At 41.2% G+C, this 21221-nt stretch overlaps 2 protein-coding genes across 2 annotated transcripts; one reads left to right on the top strand and one right to left on the bottom strand.

Moving 5' to 3' along the window:
- Positions 1–10684: 10684 nt before the first annotated feature.
- Positions 10685–13931, bottom strand: LOC128266044 (actin-histidine N-methyltransferase). The gene is made up of 3 exons (XM_053002318.1): positions 13873–13931; positions 12002–12250; positions 10685–11550 (listed from the first exon to the last, which is right to left on the bottom strand). Exons 1-3 carry the CDS (start codon positions 13929–13931, stop codon positions 11034–11036), a joined length of 825 nt encoding a protein of 274 aa, XP_052858278.1. The 3' UTR covers positions 10685–11033.
- A 1163-nt stretch (positions 13932–15094) lies between these two features.
- On the top strand, positions 15095–21149 carry LOC128266043 (serine-rich adhesin for platelets). The gene is made up of 3 exons (XM_053002317.1): positions 15095–15154; positions 15672–17889; positions 18768–21149. Exons 1-3 carry the CDS (start codon positions 15095–15097, stop codon positions 19895–19897), a joined length of 3408 nt encoding a protein of 1135 aa, XP_052858277.1. The 3' UTR covers positions 19898–21149.
- The last annotated feature ends 72 nt before the right edge of the window (positions 21150–21221 follow it).

Here is a 21221-nt window from a genome sequence, read left to right as displayed (position 1 = left end):
TTCTCATACGCACTGTGGCCTAAACATACGCACGCAAGCCACGTTGCTCATACGCACTGTGGTCACCCAGACCGTAGAATTAATATTATTGTCATGGGCCATAAGTGTCCAACCGTTTGTTGTGTTTGCATTCTTTGTCCTTGCCTTGCTCCTTGTTTTTGTTCAATAATTGTCTTTCGTATTCCAATTGGATTCTAAATGCGACGGCCTCTAACCAAAAATTGGGTGAATACCGACTGATTTTTGTTTTGCTGTGAAAAATGCATCCCAGTCATCTCAGTATATATGTATGTTACATAGGTAAATCTGTTGGCTTCAGATTGTTTGCCCATCAAAAGTGGTTCAATCCCTTGCATTGTTTCCTGTCCTGAGTGTGCCATTCAAAACGAAATTAGTTTTTACTGTCCATTACGAATGTTTCAAATTGTAATCCGGCTAAATGGCAAATGGCTATCGATAAACGACAAACGATAATTGCCTGGGAGCTGTGGGAATTATAATCGCATTCCTGCTGGCCATAAAAACGTGAAAGGGTTTAGGTTTACACTTCTCGATGGCTTAGAATGGCTGACAATTTTCTTGATTGGTTTGGCCTACTTGATGACATTGCGTTGTGTGTTTTCTTGTTTTGCAGCAAGCAAAGGCTTTTGAATAATTTAATATTATTTGGAAAGAGCCAAAAATTGTTTTAAAATTCTAAATTTACCTAGGAAAAGTGTATTTTTTTAGTGTGATTGCAAAACTGCCAACAACTTTTTGAAAGACAAAGGATAACATTTTTTGTAGTTTAATAGAAAAAAACAAAACTGCCAACCACTTTTCAAAATTGCCATGTGTTAAATTAGTTATATTTTTAAGCATTACTTTTTTAAGCTTAGAGCTTTAAAGTACTGCCATTTAATCAGATTATTATAAGCCTTATTTGGACAGCTCTGATAAAAAATACTTTAAAGAAAACCCAATGATTGATTGTTTCTAAAATTACGATGCTTAAGCGTCAAGTAAAGTATCCTATTTCACAGAAGAAACTGCAGTTAATACAACATTCCATATGCTTAGTGGTTAAGGTATCCCAACTCGCCTGGGCAAATACATATATTTATATATATATTCAGTCAGCAGAAACGAGCGTGCATAGCGAGCGGTACTTAGCTTAACCAACTGAAATGCACACAACATTAACTGGCAGGAGATGCAGCGGCATTATCATATCTTATTACAGCCATTTTCCATTCGCCAGTTATCCGAGTGATGGGCCGGGTATGCAGTAGTGTGGAATGTGGATTCTGGTGGAGACTCGGGGGAGGAACTGCTGCGAACACTTAACTCTATAAAGTGCCCACATGCAGACATTTTGCGAGTGGAGCATAAATTGAAATTTAAATGAATTTGCGCGCGTAGCGGGGGGAAAAAAACTCGGAGCATGGAACATTATTTTCCTCCCCAGGAAAGAATAACAAAAGCAGCAACAGCTGGCAGTCATTTGATTATGTTTTGTGTGGTTGGCTGGCTGCGACAGGCCAAAGGAGACAATTAACACCCCACTTTGGACACGTATATGAATAAAGTGTGGCCCAGGGCAAATGATTTGCATTAAAAATGCTCATTAACTCAGCCCCAGTTGTTATGCAATAGCTTTTTGCCCACAGGCCATGCAGCAGCACACAAAAGCCAAAGCATAAAAAGAGAAAAAAAAACGAAGTTAAAAAGTGAGATAGGCGGCTATACAGAGAGCTAGTTTAAACATTTCCCTGTGGTTTCGCGAAAGTCTGAATGTCCTTAAAGCTGGGCATTTATAAAAACATAATTCAGGAGATACTACATTTATTTTTCCGTGTTTAATGAACTTTTTTCTCAAGTCTTTAACAAGCTTCATTCAATTTAGGATCAATGAAAAATATTATGTTTTTGAAAATAATTGAATAAATAAATGTTTAGAAAGTAAATATTTATTCTTTTAAATGAATCATAATAAAGATTTTTTAAAGGTTTATTTACACGCAATGTTGATTATTCTAGGATAATTTTATTACGATTACACAATTAATTCCTATTTTACAGTGAAGTTGAAACAAATAAGTAAATCCACCTTAAATTCCAATACAGTTCATCTTGGCACACGGAAAGCTAATATACAACGGGGTTATTCACTGTATGCTATATGTTAACTGTTTTTTACTCCGAAAATCATAGATGTCCCACTGTAGGGCATTATAATAACATGGCTATGGCAACATTTAGCTCTATGGCTTGTTTTTTAATGGCTTTTACTTTGGCTTTTGCTTTTGCTTTAACACGATTTTAAATTGTGCTTGCAATTAAATATTTAAATTGTATTTTATGTACCCCAGTACCCAAGTTCGTACACTGAATATGCGTTTTTTGAGTGCCAGTAGTGTTGGTGCTGCTGCCGCTTTAAGTGCGGTCAATTTTCAGTAATTTGCGTGCGGTTTTATGTTGCCCCGTGTCGAAAAACACACTTAAATTATTCAGGGCCAAACTGAAAACGTCAACAGTGGTCGAGAAGTAACTGCTTGAGACATATTCGTGTGACCCACATTGTACGCACACTTAACGCCCTTTGTGTGCGTTCTGGTGGTTGTGTGTGTGAGCGGATGTTGGGGTTGCTGCAGCGGACACGGAAACGGAAACGAGGGTGGAATATATTTGAAATTTATCATTTGCGGTTGCATAATTGAAATATTAAATATTTATAATGTGACATTTACCTGGGGTCAGGGCAAAAGCGAGTTTTGAATTTCAGACAAGCGAAAAAAACCACTCTAAAATACAATTTATGATCTCACTTTCACGGTTTTAATGCAAATTTATGGAACATACTTGCTTAAAATTAAAACTCGTTTATATTTGATCAAATAATGGCATGCTGTTGTTGCCTGAGTACATATGTACATTTTAATTATCCAATTATTATTTATTTTTTAATTGCACAATAATTCTGCAAAGTTGTCACCGAATCTGGAAGGTCCTTTAAAATATGTAGAGTTAACTGGCCACCATAAAATAAGTCGAAATCTCTGTGACCTGCTTACGAACATGAAATATTCAGCTTGACCTTCTTGGTAGGTTCATTTAAAATTCAAATGCAATGCGCGAAAAAGTAGGCCAACGTTTTTTTTATTTCGAAAACAACTTTAAGCCAAGCCTTGTAATTTTTGTGCGGTGACAAAACGTGATAAAAACGAATTCCCCCGTGATGCCAACACTATAGCCCAACGTATCAATTTCAATCCGTCGGATGTGCGACACTCGCTCATTTTAATAGTGGCCATAAATTGTCGAACTGCGGGAATATTTGGAAAATTGAAAGATATTTCAACGTTGGCGGAAAATGCAATTAATCAATTATGCACTTTGTTTAAGCATTTAATCGTATTTAATAGAATGTATCAAGTTATGCACATAAATTAATTGATTTAATGTGTGGCAAGCGAATTAAAACACCGCAAACACTACACTGTCCATGTATGTGTGTGTGCTTGTGTGTTTGTGTGTTTTTGTGGGTGTGTGTTTGTGTGTTACATGTGGTTTTTTTTCATCCATTTCGTCTGGCAGCAGTTAATCAAAGAACCAGTTTGAATTCGCTTTTTCGGCCAGCCGTGCAGTTTCGCCATATTGCTTTTTCTGCTTTGACAAGCGGAAATGGCAGTTGACGCCATTTTGTTGCAGCTGCCCATTCAACAGTTATTTACGATTATTTGCGATGGCCCTTTCGTCCGCCAATTGTCAGCCATTCATCCGAGATTTTCGCTATAGAGATGACCGCGTGACGAGGAAATGGAATATGTTATTATAATTGTGGTTATAGAAAGAACAGTTGTAACTGAAAATTGCTAGTAACAAGCCTATGTAAAAAGCCAAAAAAAAAAAAAACGAATATATGGAACCTAAGGGGTATTAGAAACTACTTCAATATTATTTCAATATCTATTCTATCTATTAAAATATGGTATACGGCTTACATCTTAAAATATTTAAATTACTCTTGATCATATAACTTTTAGCAAACACAAGAAATAAATGTACCAACAAGATTATGACTTATAAATTATTGAAATATTTAAGGACTAATTGATTCTTCAACTTAAACTTCGCAATAGAGTGGGTACTTAGACATCAAAGAGTTTAGAGCGTTCGTGCTTGAATTAAGCGTGACTGCAAAGTCAACTCTTTAATGGCCTTCAATTAATTAAAATTGAATATTTATGGAGCTGTCATATGGCGAAAAAAGCGTGGCAATTTCGCTCGTTTATTAGAGTGAGCCGCACTGCAGGGCTGTCAGTTGAGAGTTGAGGCCAAGTTGTGCCACGCCGCCCAAGTTCCCAAAAGGCTGTCCCATAGATCTGTCAATTTGCGGCCTGACTCCTCGGATCCCAACGGATGCTCTTTGGGGGCCGCTCCGCCGCTTGATTGCGTAATGTGCCCATTATAGATTTAACAGCAAATGAAACAATTCTCCTCGGGGGGGGGCGGTGCCCTGCAAAAAGCCCAGAAACGTAATTGCGCTGAACAATTTATGGATGTGTTTATGCACACGACCATCTGCCCTTTTGAGTCGTTATTAATTGAGGCCCAAATGAGCGCAAATATGTGGGCGGTATTCGTAGTCGTAGTCGCGGTCGCAGTCCCAGTCGCAGTCGTATTCTTTCGTCCCCATTCCAAAAGTTTATTATTCATGACGTAGGTTCGTGTTTAAGTGCCTGTTATCGATATGTCGAACAGTGCATGAATGCGTAATGCCACGCCGCAGGATATAGGATTTGCTGCTCTGCTCACTTTTAGCCCCTTGGCCCCATCTTGTCCTTAGTCTGTTAACAACAAAGGCAGCAAATGCCTAAGTGTCGTCTGAAAGTGTTGATATAGATGGAAGTTTAGACAGACTGCTGGCAGGCATATTTGCCCGGCGGATAAATTTAAAACTGACTATGATGATGGCTTTGAATTGGTCTGGTCTTCTTTGGTCATTTATATAAGTGAGAAATCCCCTTGAGCTCTTACAAGCAAGTAATTAAAAGTAGAAAATAAAAAAAATATAATACAATGTACTAAAAACAGTCAAATAAAACTAACAAACAAATAACAAATACCTATTATTCTGATATAGTTGTTGGCAAGAATTGCATAAAATTATGTTTAAGAACGAAATATAAATATTGAATACAGTTAGAAATAGAAAAATAGATTTCCAAAATCTGTTTGTCAAAGTCACACGAAGGTATACGTGAGAAAAAGATTTGATGAAATCCACAAAATATAGAAAATAGTAAGATAAAGTTAATTAAAATGTCAGTTAGAATGTAAATTGTATAGGAATTAACAGCTGTAAATTTTGCATTGAAATGTATTAGCCCACAGCACGAAATGTAAGCCCTTGCTTACAAATTCCTGAGCTGTGAACTTAATTTCCCTTGCAATAATACAAAAATACAAGAAAACAAAAACACAAAAATAATAAGCACAGGAATGAGTTTTTCTTCACCTTTCTTGGCTGCACTTAAGCCGCCCGGCTTTTCTTCGCCTCGCAATTTTCGCAACTCAACTCAACTCAGCTCAACTCAACTCGAGGGTCCTGGGAAAACAAACGTCGTCAGCTTTGCTGGCTTTTTGGGTTAATGCCACGCCCACGGCGACCTCTTGTTTTCAGCTTATGCAGCTGGATCCCCGATGATGCCATTGGATGTGGATGCCATTGCTGCAACTAGTGCAAAGTGTAAAAAATGTTGAAAGGCACAAAGTAAGTGAGTGAAAGTGTGCCAGAAAGTGTGGAAAACAAATTACCCCTTATAAATATAAATTATAATATTAATCCAATTATAAAATGAAAATATAAGCTCAAAATTAATTTTAATTAAGCAGCTGTCTAGGAGAAATATTTTAGAACTATACTTCTGGTCTTGTCATTATTTGTTACAAAATATTCCAGCAACATAGTTATTGTGAATCCAACTGTTTAGCACAAAACACTAATAAAGAATAGCTTGAACAATATTCTTTTCCAATTATGGAGATAAGATGACTGCTGCTCAGAAAATGAGGTGAATCAGAGGAATTTGTCATGATTTTCCCTTGCAATGCTGGGCAACGAGGAAAGTAGAACGAAGGAAGGACTTCGGTCCAGCAGAAGTAGGGAAAATACGTCACTTTTAATTTGTTTGCCGTTCTCCTGGCAGCTCGGCCTTCTATTTTTCCATATATATATATATAAAGAACGTGGTATATATATATATATATATGTATTTATTTTTGAATCGCTACCGTTGTCTGTTGCAACAGACTAAAACTTGTCGAGCACTTTCGTCTTGTCGTCTTGAGTGTTGCAATTAGCAAATAAAATAAGTAGCGCTCGCTGCGTGGGTATTGCAACAATGCTGACAACAATGGCCGAGTTAATTGCAAACAAACACGGCGCTGGCAACCCTGGCGGCGCTCGGGGTACAGTCACGTGCCATGCAAATTAGTTTCCATTCAACTTAACCTTGTTAGGACCAACTGACAGGCTCCCACTCTCGCGACTCAACGAATATGCATGGGGAAGTGAAAAGCACTGCTGTGGGAATTAGAGACTCAACGAAAAGTACATGGTTATTTTTAACAACACCAAGTAAATTTTATGTTATGAACACGATTACATTTTCTGATTTTATATTTTAAATAATGAAATATGTAAGTGCTCTAAAATCCATGGCTAAGATTTTAGAAAAGCAGCCCTCGAATATATTTTATAAGTTTCTTTAACAACAGACAATTATGTTGATATTACTTTAATACCAAACAAAACAAATAAATATATTATCTATTATACATACATAGCAAGTACGAGAGATTTCCCCCTTGTAATTTAATAAACATGAAACTGAAACATCAAATTAATATGCCAGTGGTTAGAATTTGGGAGTTGCCAGGCTCCGGCTCGTTTTGATTTCCGAGTGCTAGGTGCAACACCTGCTGGCACTTCCACTTACGCAGATTACCATCTGTTTTTTATGGCCCCGCCCACTTTGCCATCGCTTCCGGGGCAATGAGATGCAACAACTGCAGCAGCAACGTATGCAACACATGCAACCACTCAGGCGAAGCAGCAGCTCCGGAACAATTTTCGCTCCATTGCCATCAGTTAATCATATTGCTAGGTTCCACGACCACGCCCACTTCTGCAAGGTGAAGGCGTAAAGTCGTTTCCTCCACTTAAGGGCCAACCTCTATTTAAATGCGAATCTTTTATATATGGGAAATTCTATAAATTATGTTTCGAATTCATTAAAAATCGAACATGATATTTTAGAAGAATTTTATTTTCTATAACATTTGTACTTATTAAAGAGCTTGTTAGGCTATTTATGAAGAACTTTCTGTAAATTAAAGTTTTTTAAATCAGTTTCGATGTTCAATTTAGAACAAAAAATTAAAGAACAAGATTTCTATTTGAAGTAATTAATTAAATGCAATAAAAACCATACAAAGCCCAGCTGAAGCAACCAAAGCGGAAATAAAGGGATATATAAAATCAATTTGTGCACGGACAAGTACAAAAAAACTTAATCATTATAAGTTAAATTTGCCAAATTTGTCATTTTTGTTCGTTTACCAATTAAATAAACCTCTTCGCAAATGTTTTATTCGACTGTTGTGCTGGCATTTTGACTTTTGCAAATGTCAAAACGCAAACTAACTAAGCCAATTGCGAAACGTTTAAGTTGAGCAAATAAATGCAATCAATTGAAAAGCGACAACAAAGAACATAACTTAATAATACTATGGGCAACAGCAACAAGCTGAACAAAAACAACAACAACAATAACAACAATAATAAAAACAACAACACAATAAACGATGTACAATGATACAATGGCAAATGGACGCATGCAAATGTGCGTTGAAAATGAAATCGCCTTAAAATCTATGGAAATGCGCTTAAGTGCTTAAGCGTCATGCACACACACACACACGTGGGCATTTAAGCACCCACACATACACACACACCAATAGGGGTGGGTAAAACAAAGCATGGATTTAAACAAACATGGCTCTAACCACGTGTCCGTGTGGCTACGTATCCTTGTTTTACCCTGTCTGGGCGAGTGTGCTCGTGTGTGTGTGTGTGTGTTGGGGTGTGCGACAACATGCGTGGATTTATTTCAGACTATGGTCCGACAAAAAAAAATGTCAACAAAATGCAAAAACACAAGGATTCCAACAGTTGGCAACAGTTTGCGAGCATATAAAGCGGACAAAGCCACACTCTGGCATTTATTTATTTAACTACAGGGTGCCCTTAAAGGACAAGTGAATAAATAAACCTATTTTGTATGATTATTGTACATTTTATTGATTTATTGTACAACAATATATTTGACAGAAATCAAAAAGTGTATTTCTTTATTTATTCAAAGTCACATCAACATTTTGTATTTGTTTTACAGACAGTATAACATTTTAATGAAGAGGAGAAAAGAAATATTCTCTCCCCAATTTATTTATTATTTATTTATTTAAAATGAATTTCTATTAGTTAAAACTATAAGGTTTTTATTTCAACGGCATATTAAAGCTTTTAACTTGTTTTCCTTTTTTAATGTGCAAATCAATCGATATTTGAAAACCCTCTTGATGAGGACTTAAAATATATATTTTTCGAGAATAAACATATAGTTTTAGAATTAAAGAACACCCTTTCTTTTCGGTGTTGACACACGCAACGTAAACAATTCGGTTTGCTTTTTGTCCGAGCGGCGGTCATCATTTTTATGACCCATGTTGCATATAATTTAAGCAGCTTAAGTTTGCATTGCGGCCGGCCAAAAAGGGGGGATTGGGGAATTGGTGGATTTTGGGGCAGGCTGGTCGCACAGGGGGTTTTTGTGGAGGCTGGGGCATTTGTCATTTGCTAATTGCTTGGCCGGCAAAACAAAATTGTTGCAAAGCAATTAGCAAAAGCGCCGGACAAAATGGAGAGGGAATGGACAGGGAAAATGGCTCAGAAAGGCAGCGCGAATCGATAACTATAAAAGCAATGCCTATGCGATATCGATTCGACCCCGTTTCCGGTGACGTCTCATTCGAATATTTCAAATATTTCAATCAACTGGCCAAACATAGCTTTTCCCCTTTTCCCTTTTTCCCGTTTCCCGCCCCCTATTGCAGTCACTTTTCCAACGAGCGTGAAAATTGAGTGCCAACTCTGTGGGAAATGTGGGGGCAGTCAAAAGGGCGGAGGCGATGGTCGGTGGGCGTGGCGCGAAATGTGAGTACGGAAAATAGCTATTCGAGTGTCAAATCAAATGTCAATGTTGCGGGGGGGGGGGGTTGGAGGCTTTTTGGTGGGTGGTGGTGGTCGAACCATTTCAATGACATCTTCCAAAGTGTTTGCCAGTGCATTTTGGCGACACGAAACCCCCGGCCAAATCCATAGTTCACCAAATTTCCGTCCCGAATATGCTTTTGGCACAACATCAACAGCACCACAGTACCCGTAATCATCGGCATCGGCATCGTCATTGGGCCCATAATTAACACCCACTAGGAGCTGCAATTTGAAGTGCATTGTTGTCGTTCCCGATGTTTTAGGCACGGCTCAATCCGATTCAGAGATGACTGCGTGAATATCTTTTACTAGGAAAAGCCGAAAGACGGCAAAGCAGTTACCTTAAGCCTGAATTCTTAAGCCCATAACTTTTCCTACTGAAATCCGATTTTGATGAGGAATATCTCTGAAAGCTTGTGGTTTAATTCGCGAAGGTTTGTAATTTTGGGTCGATTTTCGTGACATATTAGTTAAGATCCCTTTTAAATTTTTTAAAAACGGCGATACAGAAAAAGTTTTTTTTACTGAAAGCTGATTTTGAAGTGAAACTATTTATTCGAAATTTTAATGACTGCAAAAATGTACAACAAATTCCTAAGCATTTTCTTTTTGAAATAACACACACTTTTTTGTTAGCATGTAGATAAAACAAATCAATACAAAAATAATTAAAATGTGTTTCCAAAATAGCAAAATAGCAATTGCAGAAAAGCGGCTTTTCCAAAATCTTTTTTTTTACAGAAGTCCGATTTCAAATAAAGCGTAAATTGATGTTACGCTTTTTATTAACTTATTTCAATAAATATTTTTCGGTTTGCAAAATTGATGAAAAACGAGTCTTGTGCTTAACGATGAGCTGTGTGAATTACTTGCACACTAAGTTATGTTGTGGTGTTCTGAAGATGGGATTTGGTGACCTCATTAAACCATACCATTCCGATATTGTCGAATTTAAATGTACAATTTCATTTCCGTTTCCGTTCGTGAGTCTCGGGTCACGCTCCGCCCACTACAGCTGACCTCTGACCCCCACTCACACTCGCACATGGGGCGCAATCAAATACTTTACATCTACAGACAACGCCAGCAGGCATTCCCCAGCACATATGCACCAATGAGAGTGTGTGTGATTGTTTGGTGGTGAGCGGTGCATTGGTTTTGCAAATTGATTGGATTTTGAGGCTGTCACAGATGGACGTCTGGCAAGTCAATTAGTTATTGGCAATTAAATGAATCCAAGAAAATTTCTCTTCTTCGTTCATATCTTTAAAATATGAAAACAGACTTTGATTGGAATTTATTTTAAACAGGAAAGCTCAGAAGTTGAAAAAGCGGTTCCAGTTGCAATTACCCAATAAAATCTCGCCTTGCTTGATTTCATATTTAATTCCAAAATACTAAAACTGATGTTATTAGAAATAAAAATGTAAACAAACATAAAACAATTAAACGCTATAACGTACATGATTGTAGAATCGAGTTTTTAGAAACCTCATGTAAAACTTTCGTTGTAAATTTTATTATAAATTAATTTGGTATCCACTTCAAAAACACTCGACTAGATGAAAAACGGTCGATTAAAATAAGTTAAGTAATGGTACAAAAAAAAAAGAGTATGGTGCTAATGCTAGACTGAGTTATTGATGTCGCTTTGTCGATGGCAACTCGAATTATGTGGGTGATGTGCTCCAAGGCGGGGGTTTGCCAATCCCTAGACCTTGCGATGCTCCTGGGCGTACTGCAGAGCACCGGCGAGGATGCTCCTCTCCAGGCGGCGGTATTGCAGCAGCATGAGCTCGATTTCATGCACAGGTTTTCCCCCTTCCTTAAGTTCCAGCTGGGAGAGCTCGGACAACGCCTCCAGCTCGTCGGCCTCCCGCAGTTCCTTATCAAGGACGGCCAGCAGCAGCTTCAGCCTGTCCTCCAGAAACTGCCAGGTGCGCGTCTCGTGATCCGTCTCCAGGGCGCAATCGATGTGCAGTAGATCGCCGGCCCGCTCCAAGTCGCTGCACCAGTGCTCCAGCTGCTCGGCGCTCATCTTGAACACCCGGACGAAGGCCAACAGCTCCTTGGAGATGAAATCCGGCGCCGGCAGCACGCGCAGCTCTGCATTGTGCCGGATGTTCAGCTTGTCCAGAATGCTAGCCCTCTTCGCGGCCAGTGCGTCCGTGGTGCTCAGGCCCACGCGAATATTAACGTAATCCTTGAGATTGCTCACATCCACAAAGCTGTAAAGTAAAACATAAACAGAATTCGATAAACGTTCGTTTACATTTTTTTTGTTAACCAAATACTAATATTACAAATTTGATTACAAGTTTTTATGGGTATAACATTTCATATTTGGGCTATTTGTTGCTGAAAGAAACCAGGGTTTTTGCGTGGAATAACCAAATTAGCCCTTCTCTATAACAAACAAATTAAATTCAGTTCAATTTAATCAAAAAGTAATCCACAGCAGAACGACCCAAGCTAATGATCCCCATTACTTTTCAGCTGATTGAAAAAAAAAAAACATGTTTTGCTCAGTTTGACTTTAATTACGAGTTCACAAAGACTTTTAATTGAACAATAATAAAGCAAAGCTTGTTAGTTACACATATTTGCGAAAACGGTCAATTAATGCATTTTTGGTGATTTATTAATCGCTTAACATGGCCGGATCTGTAAGTAACTCACCCATTGTGCACCAGAAGATCGGTATTCGACCGATCGCCGTAGTAGATGAAAAACTGCTCTCCGGCGGCACACGCCTCCTGGGCGGTGCACTCCAGTTGCCTGGAAGCGGCGCCATAGAAGGAGGTTATCTTGCCCGGCCTGTGGTTGGCCATATCCCAGTAGGGAATCAGGGCCGAGATGAACTTGGTGCCGGCCTGGTTTTCGCTGGGCACCAAGTTTTGGCGGGTCATTACCGTAGAAACGGCCCATCTGGAATAAAAAGGAAAAATTTGGGTTAAATTATGCGTTTTATTATTTGTGCCACTCTAGGTTAAATATAAAGTCTATTTATATTTTATTTAAAAGCAAAAGCTTGAGTAAACATATTGCAAACTAAGGAATTTAAAGAACTTAGTTTAGGTGTATGTAATAAAACCTATAAAAAGCAAACTCTTAGTTAAATAAGAGTTGAATATTTCGGCATCAAAAGTACCATTTAGTCGATTCTATTCCGTTTCGTTTTATTCCCCCCGTTTTTGGCTATTTTTGTCTTATTTTTTCTTCGCCCTGCTGCGGTTGCTGCTGGTAAGACCACAAAGAAAAGTTTTCCATTTAATTGTGCATAAATTTTTCAATTTAATTATGAAAAGCAGCAACTTGTTTGAAGTGGTTACAGGATGGGGGAGTCGCCACTCACTTTGTTAGAAATCACCATGGACAAGAGCAAGAACAGCCATGGCAGTAAGTTTTCTACCTTTTTTTTTGTTATTCATTCTCTTGGCTGTATTTATTTCTGGGCAGCAGGAAAAAAGGGGCAAAGAAGTTTTCAACTTTTTCTGAAAGCCTTTGTATTGGCTCTTATGTCTTTCCATCCAGCTTTTGCCACAGAAGGGGCAGGGTATTTTTATTAAAAGTAATAAGTTATCAGATGGCATTGCCAGTGTTGGAGAGGCTCAAGCGAGTGCGCTCCTTTTGTGCTGACTGTACGAGTGCTTTGGCAAAAGTTAATCAGCATTCAAGAGTCTGCCACTTTCTCTACTTTCCCCATCTCGCCCTGCTGCCGTTAATCGGATAACCGAACTTGAATGCACTATTAAGTGTTTAAGTATGGCGAACGCTTTCTTAGCTGACTTTTATATTCAGGTGATATCAGCACTTGAGGCAACTGTACTTTTTATGGGTCCCATTTTTTTCTGTTATCGATAACAAAATCATGGCTGAGCATGAAATCTATAGATGGTAATAGCAAAGGTCTATTGGCTGATGAGAAACTGGACCTCAAACACGATATGATAAAGTATCTACAGTATTTTCTGCAAAAACAATTGCTCTTTTTCAACACTGTTTGACATTCATCGATGGAAATGGACTTGCTCTATGGCCACACAATGCTTTTGAAGGTTTTTTGACAGAGTCGTCTGCCGTTGGCAGCCAGGGATGAAGGTGCGTCTCTCACCTGTCACCTAAAGGAAGTGTGTCAGCCAGACAGCCAGACAGCCAGATATCAAGCCATCCGAGTTATATTACGCTGCGGCTTGACATATTCAAGTGCCTTAAATTTCAGACGTATGTTGTGGCTCTGTTGCCCTTCGAACTTTGCCCTGTCATTATGTATCAAAAATATTGTCTCAAAACAAGCCTTTGACTAGTCTCCGATTGCAAATGCAAAATGCCACTTGCTTTCAGGCAGGTGTTGTGAAATTTTTGATTTTTTTTTTTCTTTTGAGAGTTCTGTGAAACTCATCCTTTAATCACAGCCCTTGGTTCTGCTGCTTCCACTCCCAAAGTTACCAAAGTATAATCCGCACATGGATCTGCTGATTTGTGATTCCGGGCAAACGGTTTTCCCCGGCTTTGCCGTATTTGTTTGCCGGACAAGTTGAGACTCTTACGATACAATCCGATTGCCGGAGTGAGGTCTCTTTACTTCCCTGCCTTCGACTGTCTTCATTACGTATGCACACTCTTGCAGTCCTTCTCTACCCCACTTTCCCGCTTCTCACGGGGAAAAGCCAGTAACTTAGACCAAATTGAAAATGGAGCAGATGGAGCAAAACAAAAAAAAAAAAAATAAAAGGCAGAGAAAACAAAGTCGAAAGAGATGTCACAGCAAATGACGTGACAGAAATGCGTGTAATGGTCGGGGCTGCATTCTCGATTCCATTCCATACAACTCGATTCGATTTTCCTGGGGCTTTTGCAACGATTGCCATTATTTCCGCATTGTTGGCCTGTTTTTTGTTTGCAAGATTACTTTTATTTTCCTTACAGTTTTTCTTGTCATTGTAACGAGTTCTGAAGACGTTTTTCATCACTCAGTTAGTCTCGGGCCTTTTGGATTAATTATTATTATGGCAATGGTGAAACCGCCAAGGGGAGGCAATAATGCATTAGTCTGATTAGATGACGAGGTTTTCGGGGATGGAGCTTCCATCGACTTTGCCAACAGTTAATCAAAGGCAAACATCCTGGGCACACAAATATGTACATATATATTATTCATGGCTTACATCTATGCATTTCGGCTGTGCATAATCAATCCTGTATGCATCTTTATCTGAGCTTCCTTCCGGTTCTGTTACCAGCCTAAAATTGAAAATTAATTACATATGCTCAAAATGACCTGCGGCGACACCTCATTTTCACCCACCTCCCAAAGGGAGTAACTTACTTGTTCTAGAGGCGATTTCATAACTACATATGACCCAAGTCATTTAATTGGGCCGATATATTATTCAATTATATGGTCTGATGACCATTCCCTTAACCGACATGTTTGTTAGACAAACATTAAATGTTAAATATAAAAAGAAATGGCAATTGAAATAGTAGCTTAAGTAGTACTACATAGTACACTAATTTTATAAGGAAATCGTTATAGCACCAGGAAATGAAAAATAAATAAATTAAATGTCATAAGGTATGCTTATTTATGAGGGCAAAGAATATATTTTTTGAAAAAACAAAACAAAGCTAAGTGTCATAAATTGTATGCACGTGTGCTAATCGAAATTGTTAAGTATACGACCCGTAAACCACACGCATTATGAGGGGTTTATCATAAAATATAATGTGAGAAGGCGAGGCAAACTTCAATGTCAGTACCATAAAACCATGGCCATAACGTTGATGCTACTCCTTTTCATAGGTATTTTCCTTATTTTCTGCGAAATGGTAAAGGAGTGCAGCAGATGGCTTTTTCTTCAATAAACAACAGACATTTGATTAGATGTCAATAACGAAAAAGCGAAGATAGGTAGGTTTTTTCGGCAGCTTATTATGGAGGAAAGTCAATAAAGAGCGTGCCAAATATTTATAGATTCCATCAATCAGATGGCTCGGGCTCATCTATCACACCCACTCAGATGTGCAGAAACAGGCAAAAGTAATTTAATGCACTGCGGCAATTTTACTTTGATTCAATTTTCGAGCTGATAAAATCTGGTTTCAAAATTGTGAACTAAACTTCTTTGTATCTTTTTCAAGCCTTTAAAAATAAATAGTGTTTGACAATAAATATATGGTTGTTAATAATTTAAGAAAAATTCCTGTTTAATCTGATTGCTTATTACATCTTAAACTTTGTACTTTGTGCTTATTAACAATATTTTCGTATTTAAAAACGTTTCTCTGACTTTATGGAGCTCTGCTTGATGACTGATAAACAATCACTTGCCTTTTCTATTTGCAGCTCCTGCAGACGGGTGTTTCCCTGATAGTGGAGGATCCTAAGGGTGCTGGCGATGCCAGTGGCAATGGCAGTGGCAATGGTGTCTCACAACATCGCCGTCGCACCGCCCAGTTGGCCACTCGCAAACGGAAGCGTCGCCCCCAACTTCCGCTGGCCACGATGGGCGCCGCGGAGGAGGAGTCTAGTGTAGGTGCTGGTGCTGCTGCCAGTGCTGGTCCGGATGCCACCTCCGCTTATTGGCGTGGCCATGTGGAGGACGATGCAGATGCCCTGCGAAGACGCAAGCAGCCGTTGGTCAGGGAACCGATGGCAGCCCTCGAAAGGGATCGCAGCGAGAGGGAGAGGGAGAGGGAGAAGCAGCGCCAGCGGTTGGAGCCCACGGATGCCAGTCCGCAGGGCAGCAATCCCAGCAAGGCCTATCGACGTCCCTATGGCCAGGCCAAAAAGGAACCCTCGACGGATGCGGGCGAAGCTGCGCCAACCAAAACCGCCGTGGATCTGAAGAATATCCTAAAGAATTCGGGTGGCCTGAGTCTCAGCGAAATCCTGCAGCAGAAGAATCTCTCGTTGGACGATCTGCTGAAGGGCAAACAGAATGCTCTGCTAGCACTGCAAACCACAGCGGTTGCCCCACCAGCGTCCACTTACTCCTCCGCCGCCGCCGCTCGAGGAGATTCCCCGAAGAAATCAACCAGCCAACAGAGTAAACAGGGAGTACGACGACTGCCAGCTGCCTATACCACTACCAGCACCACTGGCCACGATGAGGATGAGTCCTCGTCCTCGTCGTCGAGCACCAAAAACAAGGCCAAATTCCCCACCGCCCTTCAGCGTTTGAAGCTCTTTGGCAGCTCATCGCGGGAGAGCATCACCACAAGACGCATTTTGGGGGGAATCAATAGCTACGGCAGCAGCACCACCATGGCCACTAGCACCACTGCCAGTGGCAGCACCACCACGAGCACCACCCGCGTGCCACTCTACAAGAAGCGGCAGCACTTGCGGTCCACCCTAAGGCCACCGGGACTGTATAAGCCGTTGACCAGCACCATCCTAAGCACCACCACAACAACCACAGCGGCGGCAGTGAGCACCACTCAGGAGGTGGAGACGAGCACCGTCTACTCCACCAGCACGGTGGTTAGCAACCTGGAAGACAGCCAAGAGGAGGAGCGCGAGAACTCCGACGAAAGGGAAAGGGAAGAGGAGCAGGTAGAGGAGAAGCTAAAAAACGAAGAGCAGGAGCAGGAGCTTAATAACCAAGAGAACCATGAGAACCAGGATAGCCAGGAGAACCAGGACTTGGAGGAGCCCGAAGAGCAGCCCGATTCCAGTGAAGCCGAGTCTGGGGAAAGCAACTCACACACCGAGGAGCCACCACCACCTGCTCCTCCTTCTCCTCCTGCTCCTTCTTCTGCCCTGCCACCCGGTGGCCCACGCTATCGTCTGAGAAACTCCAGCATTAAGGAGATGCAGAAGCGTCTTAAGGATAACTTTATAGGCGGCAATGTGGAAATGGAGAGTGGCGAGGAAGTGGCAATGGAAATGGCCAGCTCAACGACGTCAGCCACACCACCCTCGAATAAGAGTGGCGAGGAGCTGAACTACGGCGAAGACGAGCTGGAGAACTTCTTTGACGAAGTGGAGAGCCATACGCATCACACGCGAGTGCCAGCACCACCAGCCCCTGCACCACCGGCACAGTCACCCACATCCGTTGTTGCACCACCAGCACCACCAGCACCCTCTCCCTCCTTTGAACCACCACCACCACCCGCCCGTGCAGCACCACCCTCATTGTCGGCAGGCAGACCACCGCCACAATTGAACATTATAGACGATGTGGACGATCGCACCGATCTGCTGGAGCTCATCGAGGACCGGCGGTCGGGCAACCGGCTGTTCAAGGTCCTGGAGCAGCGCAACATGACCCTGGAGGAGCTGATCGAGCACCGGAAACGCGGCTCCAGCCAGCTCCATCTGTCCACCATTGTGAGCGGCGGCGACGAGCACTCGCGCCTGTATCCTGGCCAAAAGGTTCTGCTGCAGGACAACATGGACATCGTCACGGCTTTCGAGAACTTCCCGCACTTCAATCTGATGGACCTGAAGAGCGTCAAGCCCGATGAAATCAAGACGGACTCGCAGGGCTCCAGCTACTTCACCTCCATCATCGACATTGAGCCAAACGACGAGGTTAAGCCCATGGGAAATCGAGGTATTACGGCCTTGCGATTGCGCAGGCAACGCCAGCGGTGGGCCGAGGGGAGGGGAGGGGCTGGGGGCGTGATCAGGAGCGGGGGCGAGGGCGGTGGCAGTGGCAGGAGGGGTGAGGGATCTCTTGCTCCTTCGCGGGCTCAAACATTCAAGAACACTTATTAACCAGTTCTCCCGTTTCTCTCAACAAAACATACCCAATAACCATTTAAATTATATATATTATCGATTAGTTTCCGTAAGTTCGAAACCAAGCGAATGGCAATACAACCTAGAAATACATATACATATATATTTGAAGCAAATAAAGTTTATAAATGAAATGATAAATAGCAAGAAATGCTGGTAAAAATTGATTTAAATAGCCTATAAGGTCCCTCTGCCTGCCAGCTGCCCAAAAATTGCGTTACCCTTAACCTCTTCTATACCCCCCTATAGAAGATGAGTCTAACACACATCGAAATTGTATACAAAGACAACAAAAATTGGTTGCAAACGGTGCAGCGGTTACTTTGCAAATGGTTTTAACTCTTTTAAAAAAATCATAGGTCTAATTGATTTTTTAAAAAGGTAATATTATCTTAATTAGAGGAAAATACATAGATTGATTGCATTATAAAGAGCTTTAGGATTTAAAAAAAAAAATAATTATGCCGCTGCACCGTTTACAACCAGCTTAAATGATTGTAAACGGTGCAGCGGCGCCTTTTAAAGCGGTTTAAATTATTTTACAAAATCGTACAGAGTCCAACATTAAATAGATTTTAATAGATTCGAATAATATCTAAATTAGTCAGAATAATATTCACAACGTTCCCCGCCCATTTCTCTGCCCATATCTTGCTCTCTTTCCTGTCGCTCAAATGCAGTTTTTTTCAGGTCCCGCCTACGCGCAGACATCTTCCTCATCGGCGACGATTGGAGCGGGCACGGGAACGATATCCATCAATTCGCGGGGCGAGAAGTCGCTGGGATTCTTCCCGTCGTGGAAGACCCTGGCACTGGCCTCCCTGGCCACGGCCACGGCCACCGAGGAACGGAACCCGTACTTCCTGCCGCCGCCACGACTGCTGCTGGATGGAAGCAGTTCGCAGGAGACGAACCAGGACCAGGACCAAGACTTACCAGGCGGTGGTGGTGGTGGTGAGCCCACCAGCATCGACATCGACCTGAGCGTGAGTCCATATGGGGGCAGCAACAGTAACGGCAACTCCTCATCGATGCTGGACAACAGTCGACTGCCGCCGAGCCACAACGATGATGATGTGATCGACGAGATCGAGAATGAGGTGGCGCGGGCACACGACCTCCTGGATCTGGAGCTATCCGGTCCCGGCTTCCATCGCAGTCCGGCGGCAGCGGCGGCCACGTCCGCCGTATCGCAACAGCATCTGGGCAGCCTGTATGCCAGCATGCCCTCGGGCATTCGGTCAGCGATTGTGGCCAGCACGGCTATTGTGATCACCGCACTGGCCACGTTCCTGGTCATCTTCGTGGTCTGCCGCTGGAAGCAGCAGCGGAGGCGGAAGAGCAGCTACCTTCGGACCTACAATGCGATGAAGAGCAAGCTGCCGCAGATGGTGCAGCCATCGCGTCGCTCCTCGATGCGCCAGCACATGGAGGAGCTGGTCGTTGGATCCGCTTCGGGATCGGGATCGGGATCGGGAACAGGAGCGGGAGCGGGATCGGGAGCGGGCATTGCCAGCATCTCCACGTCGGTGGCCTGTTGTACGCCCGTCCATCAGCTGCAGCGGCAGAGCTCGTTGCTCTTTGCACGCGATGGATCTGCCACATTGAGCACCGCCACCTCACTGACCACGAATACCAGCACAAACACCACCACCATTTCGACGGGGGCGCAACCACCGGCCCCGTCGGAGGCTTTGAGTGGGCGTGGCCTGGCCATTTCGCTTAGAAGTGCCCACCAGAAACTGAACACCATGGATCCCAATTCGCCGGAGGTGCAGGAATATCTATTCGACACGCTGCGCAAATCCTTCGACAATTAGGCACTAGGCAGTAGGCTCCTCTAGTAACAATAGACCGTTGTTTAGGCCAAGTTTTATATAAATGTACACGTAAACACACACAACCCCCCATATAAGCAAAACACACCCACTCACACACACACACACACACTCAACGCGAAGGAGCAAAAGTTAGTCGATTAATTAGTTTAAGAAGGTGGAATTTTTTTTAGCTCGATTAGAAGAACATTCTGTGAGAGAAAGTAAAACTAACAAAACAAAAAAAGCCTAGAAAACACATTTAAACAGTGCATGGCATGGCCATAAGGTAGTTTAAAAAACAAAAAGGGCTACAATATTCAAAAGATTGTGCAGGCTTACAGTTTTTTAGCCTTTTCTTTTTCATATTTTTCTTTTTTTTTCTTAACTTTTTTTTTTAACTTTTGTTTACTTCTTAAACAAAATTTTTGAATTTTTAAATAAACAAAAATGTTGAAAGAAAACTTTAAAAATAAACTTGATTTTACAAAAGAATATCATCTTATATCTAATTACTATACTGCATGCTTGTTTTTACAGAATATAAAACATAAATTTTGTTTGAGGAACCTAACTTTAAGCCGCCCTACGTTTATGCCGCGCACTGTTGCTAGTCCCTAAGCTCGGCAAACTATCGTTTCCAACTATCTAGAATCTAGATCTAATGTATGAGTATAAACCGTCAACTAAAACGACTCTTTCAACTAAATTATAGGACACGGCATACAAATGGGTTTCTTAAGCGCGAGATAAAAACGAAAAACGAGAAAACTATCTTCAACAATGACAAGACCAGAATCTTAGCCAAAAAGTACAGTTGTGTTTAGACACTTCCCGAAAAGCCCAAATCGAATAATATATGAAATTTGTGAGAGAAGAAAAACCATTTATGAGGACAATAATATTAATGAGAGAAGTACGAGAAAAAAAAATGAGGAAAACTGTGTTCGAGACGATTTACCAAAGCAATTTCCTTTCTGGCACTGACATACCAAAATTAAATTGAAATTAGATCAAGGCAAAGCATAGATGGGCGCTAGATGGGCGTGGTTATAAGCACAACAATACCAGCAACGATAACACTAATAGATTAAATGTTCAAATGCACTGCAAAAAAAGCAAAAGGAAAATAGAAAGAATACTTGTATTTATTTTATAGAGCAGACACATTATTTTCAATTTGATTTGTTTTCTTTACACACCCCGCCCCTCTCACTCAGCAGTAGAACATCTGGCGACAGTATAGATATATATATATATATATATATATATATATACATATATAATTATATATTTAAGCACGCTCAAATATGTATGTAATAAGTTT

Source organism: Drosophila gunungcola, unplaced genomic scaffold, assembly GCF_025200985.1.
Source record: "Drosophila gunungcola strain Sukarami unplaced genomic scaffold, Dgunungcola_SK_2 000246F, whole genome shotgun sequence".
In the NCBI taxonomy this organism is placed as follows: Eukaryota; Metazoa; Arthropoda; class Insecta; order Diptera; family Drosophilidae; genus Drosophila; species Drosophila gunungcola.
The sequence above is the reverse complement of the archived record's forward strand: the minus strand, read 5'-3'. Positions and strand labels throughout refer to the sequence as shown.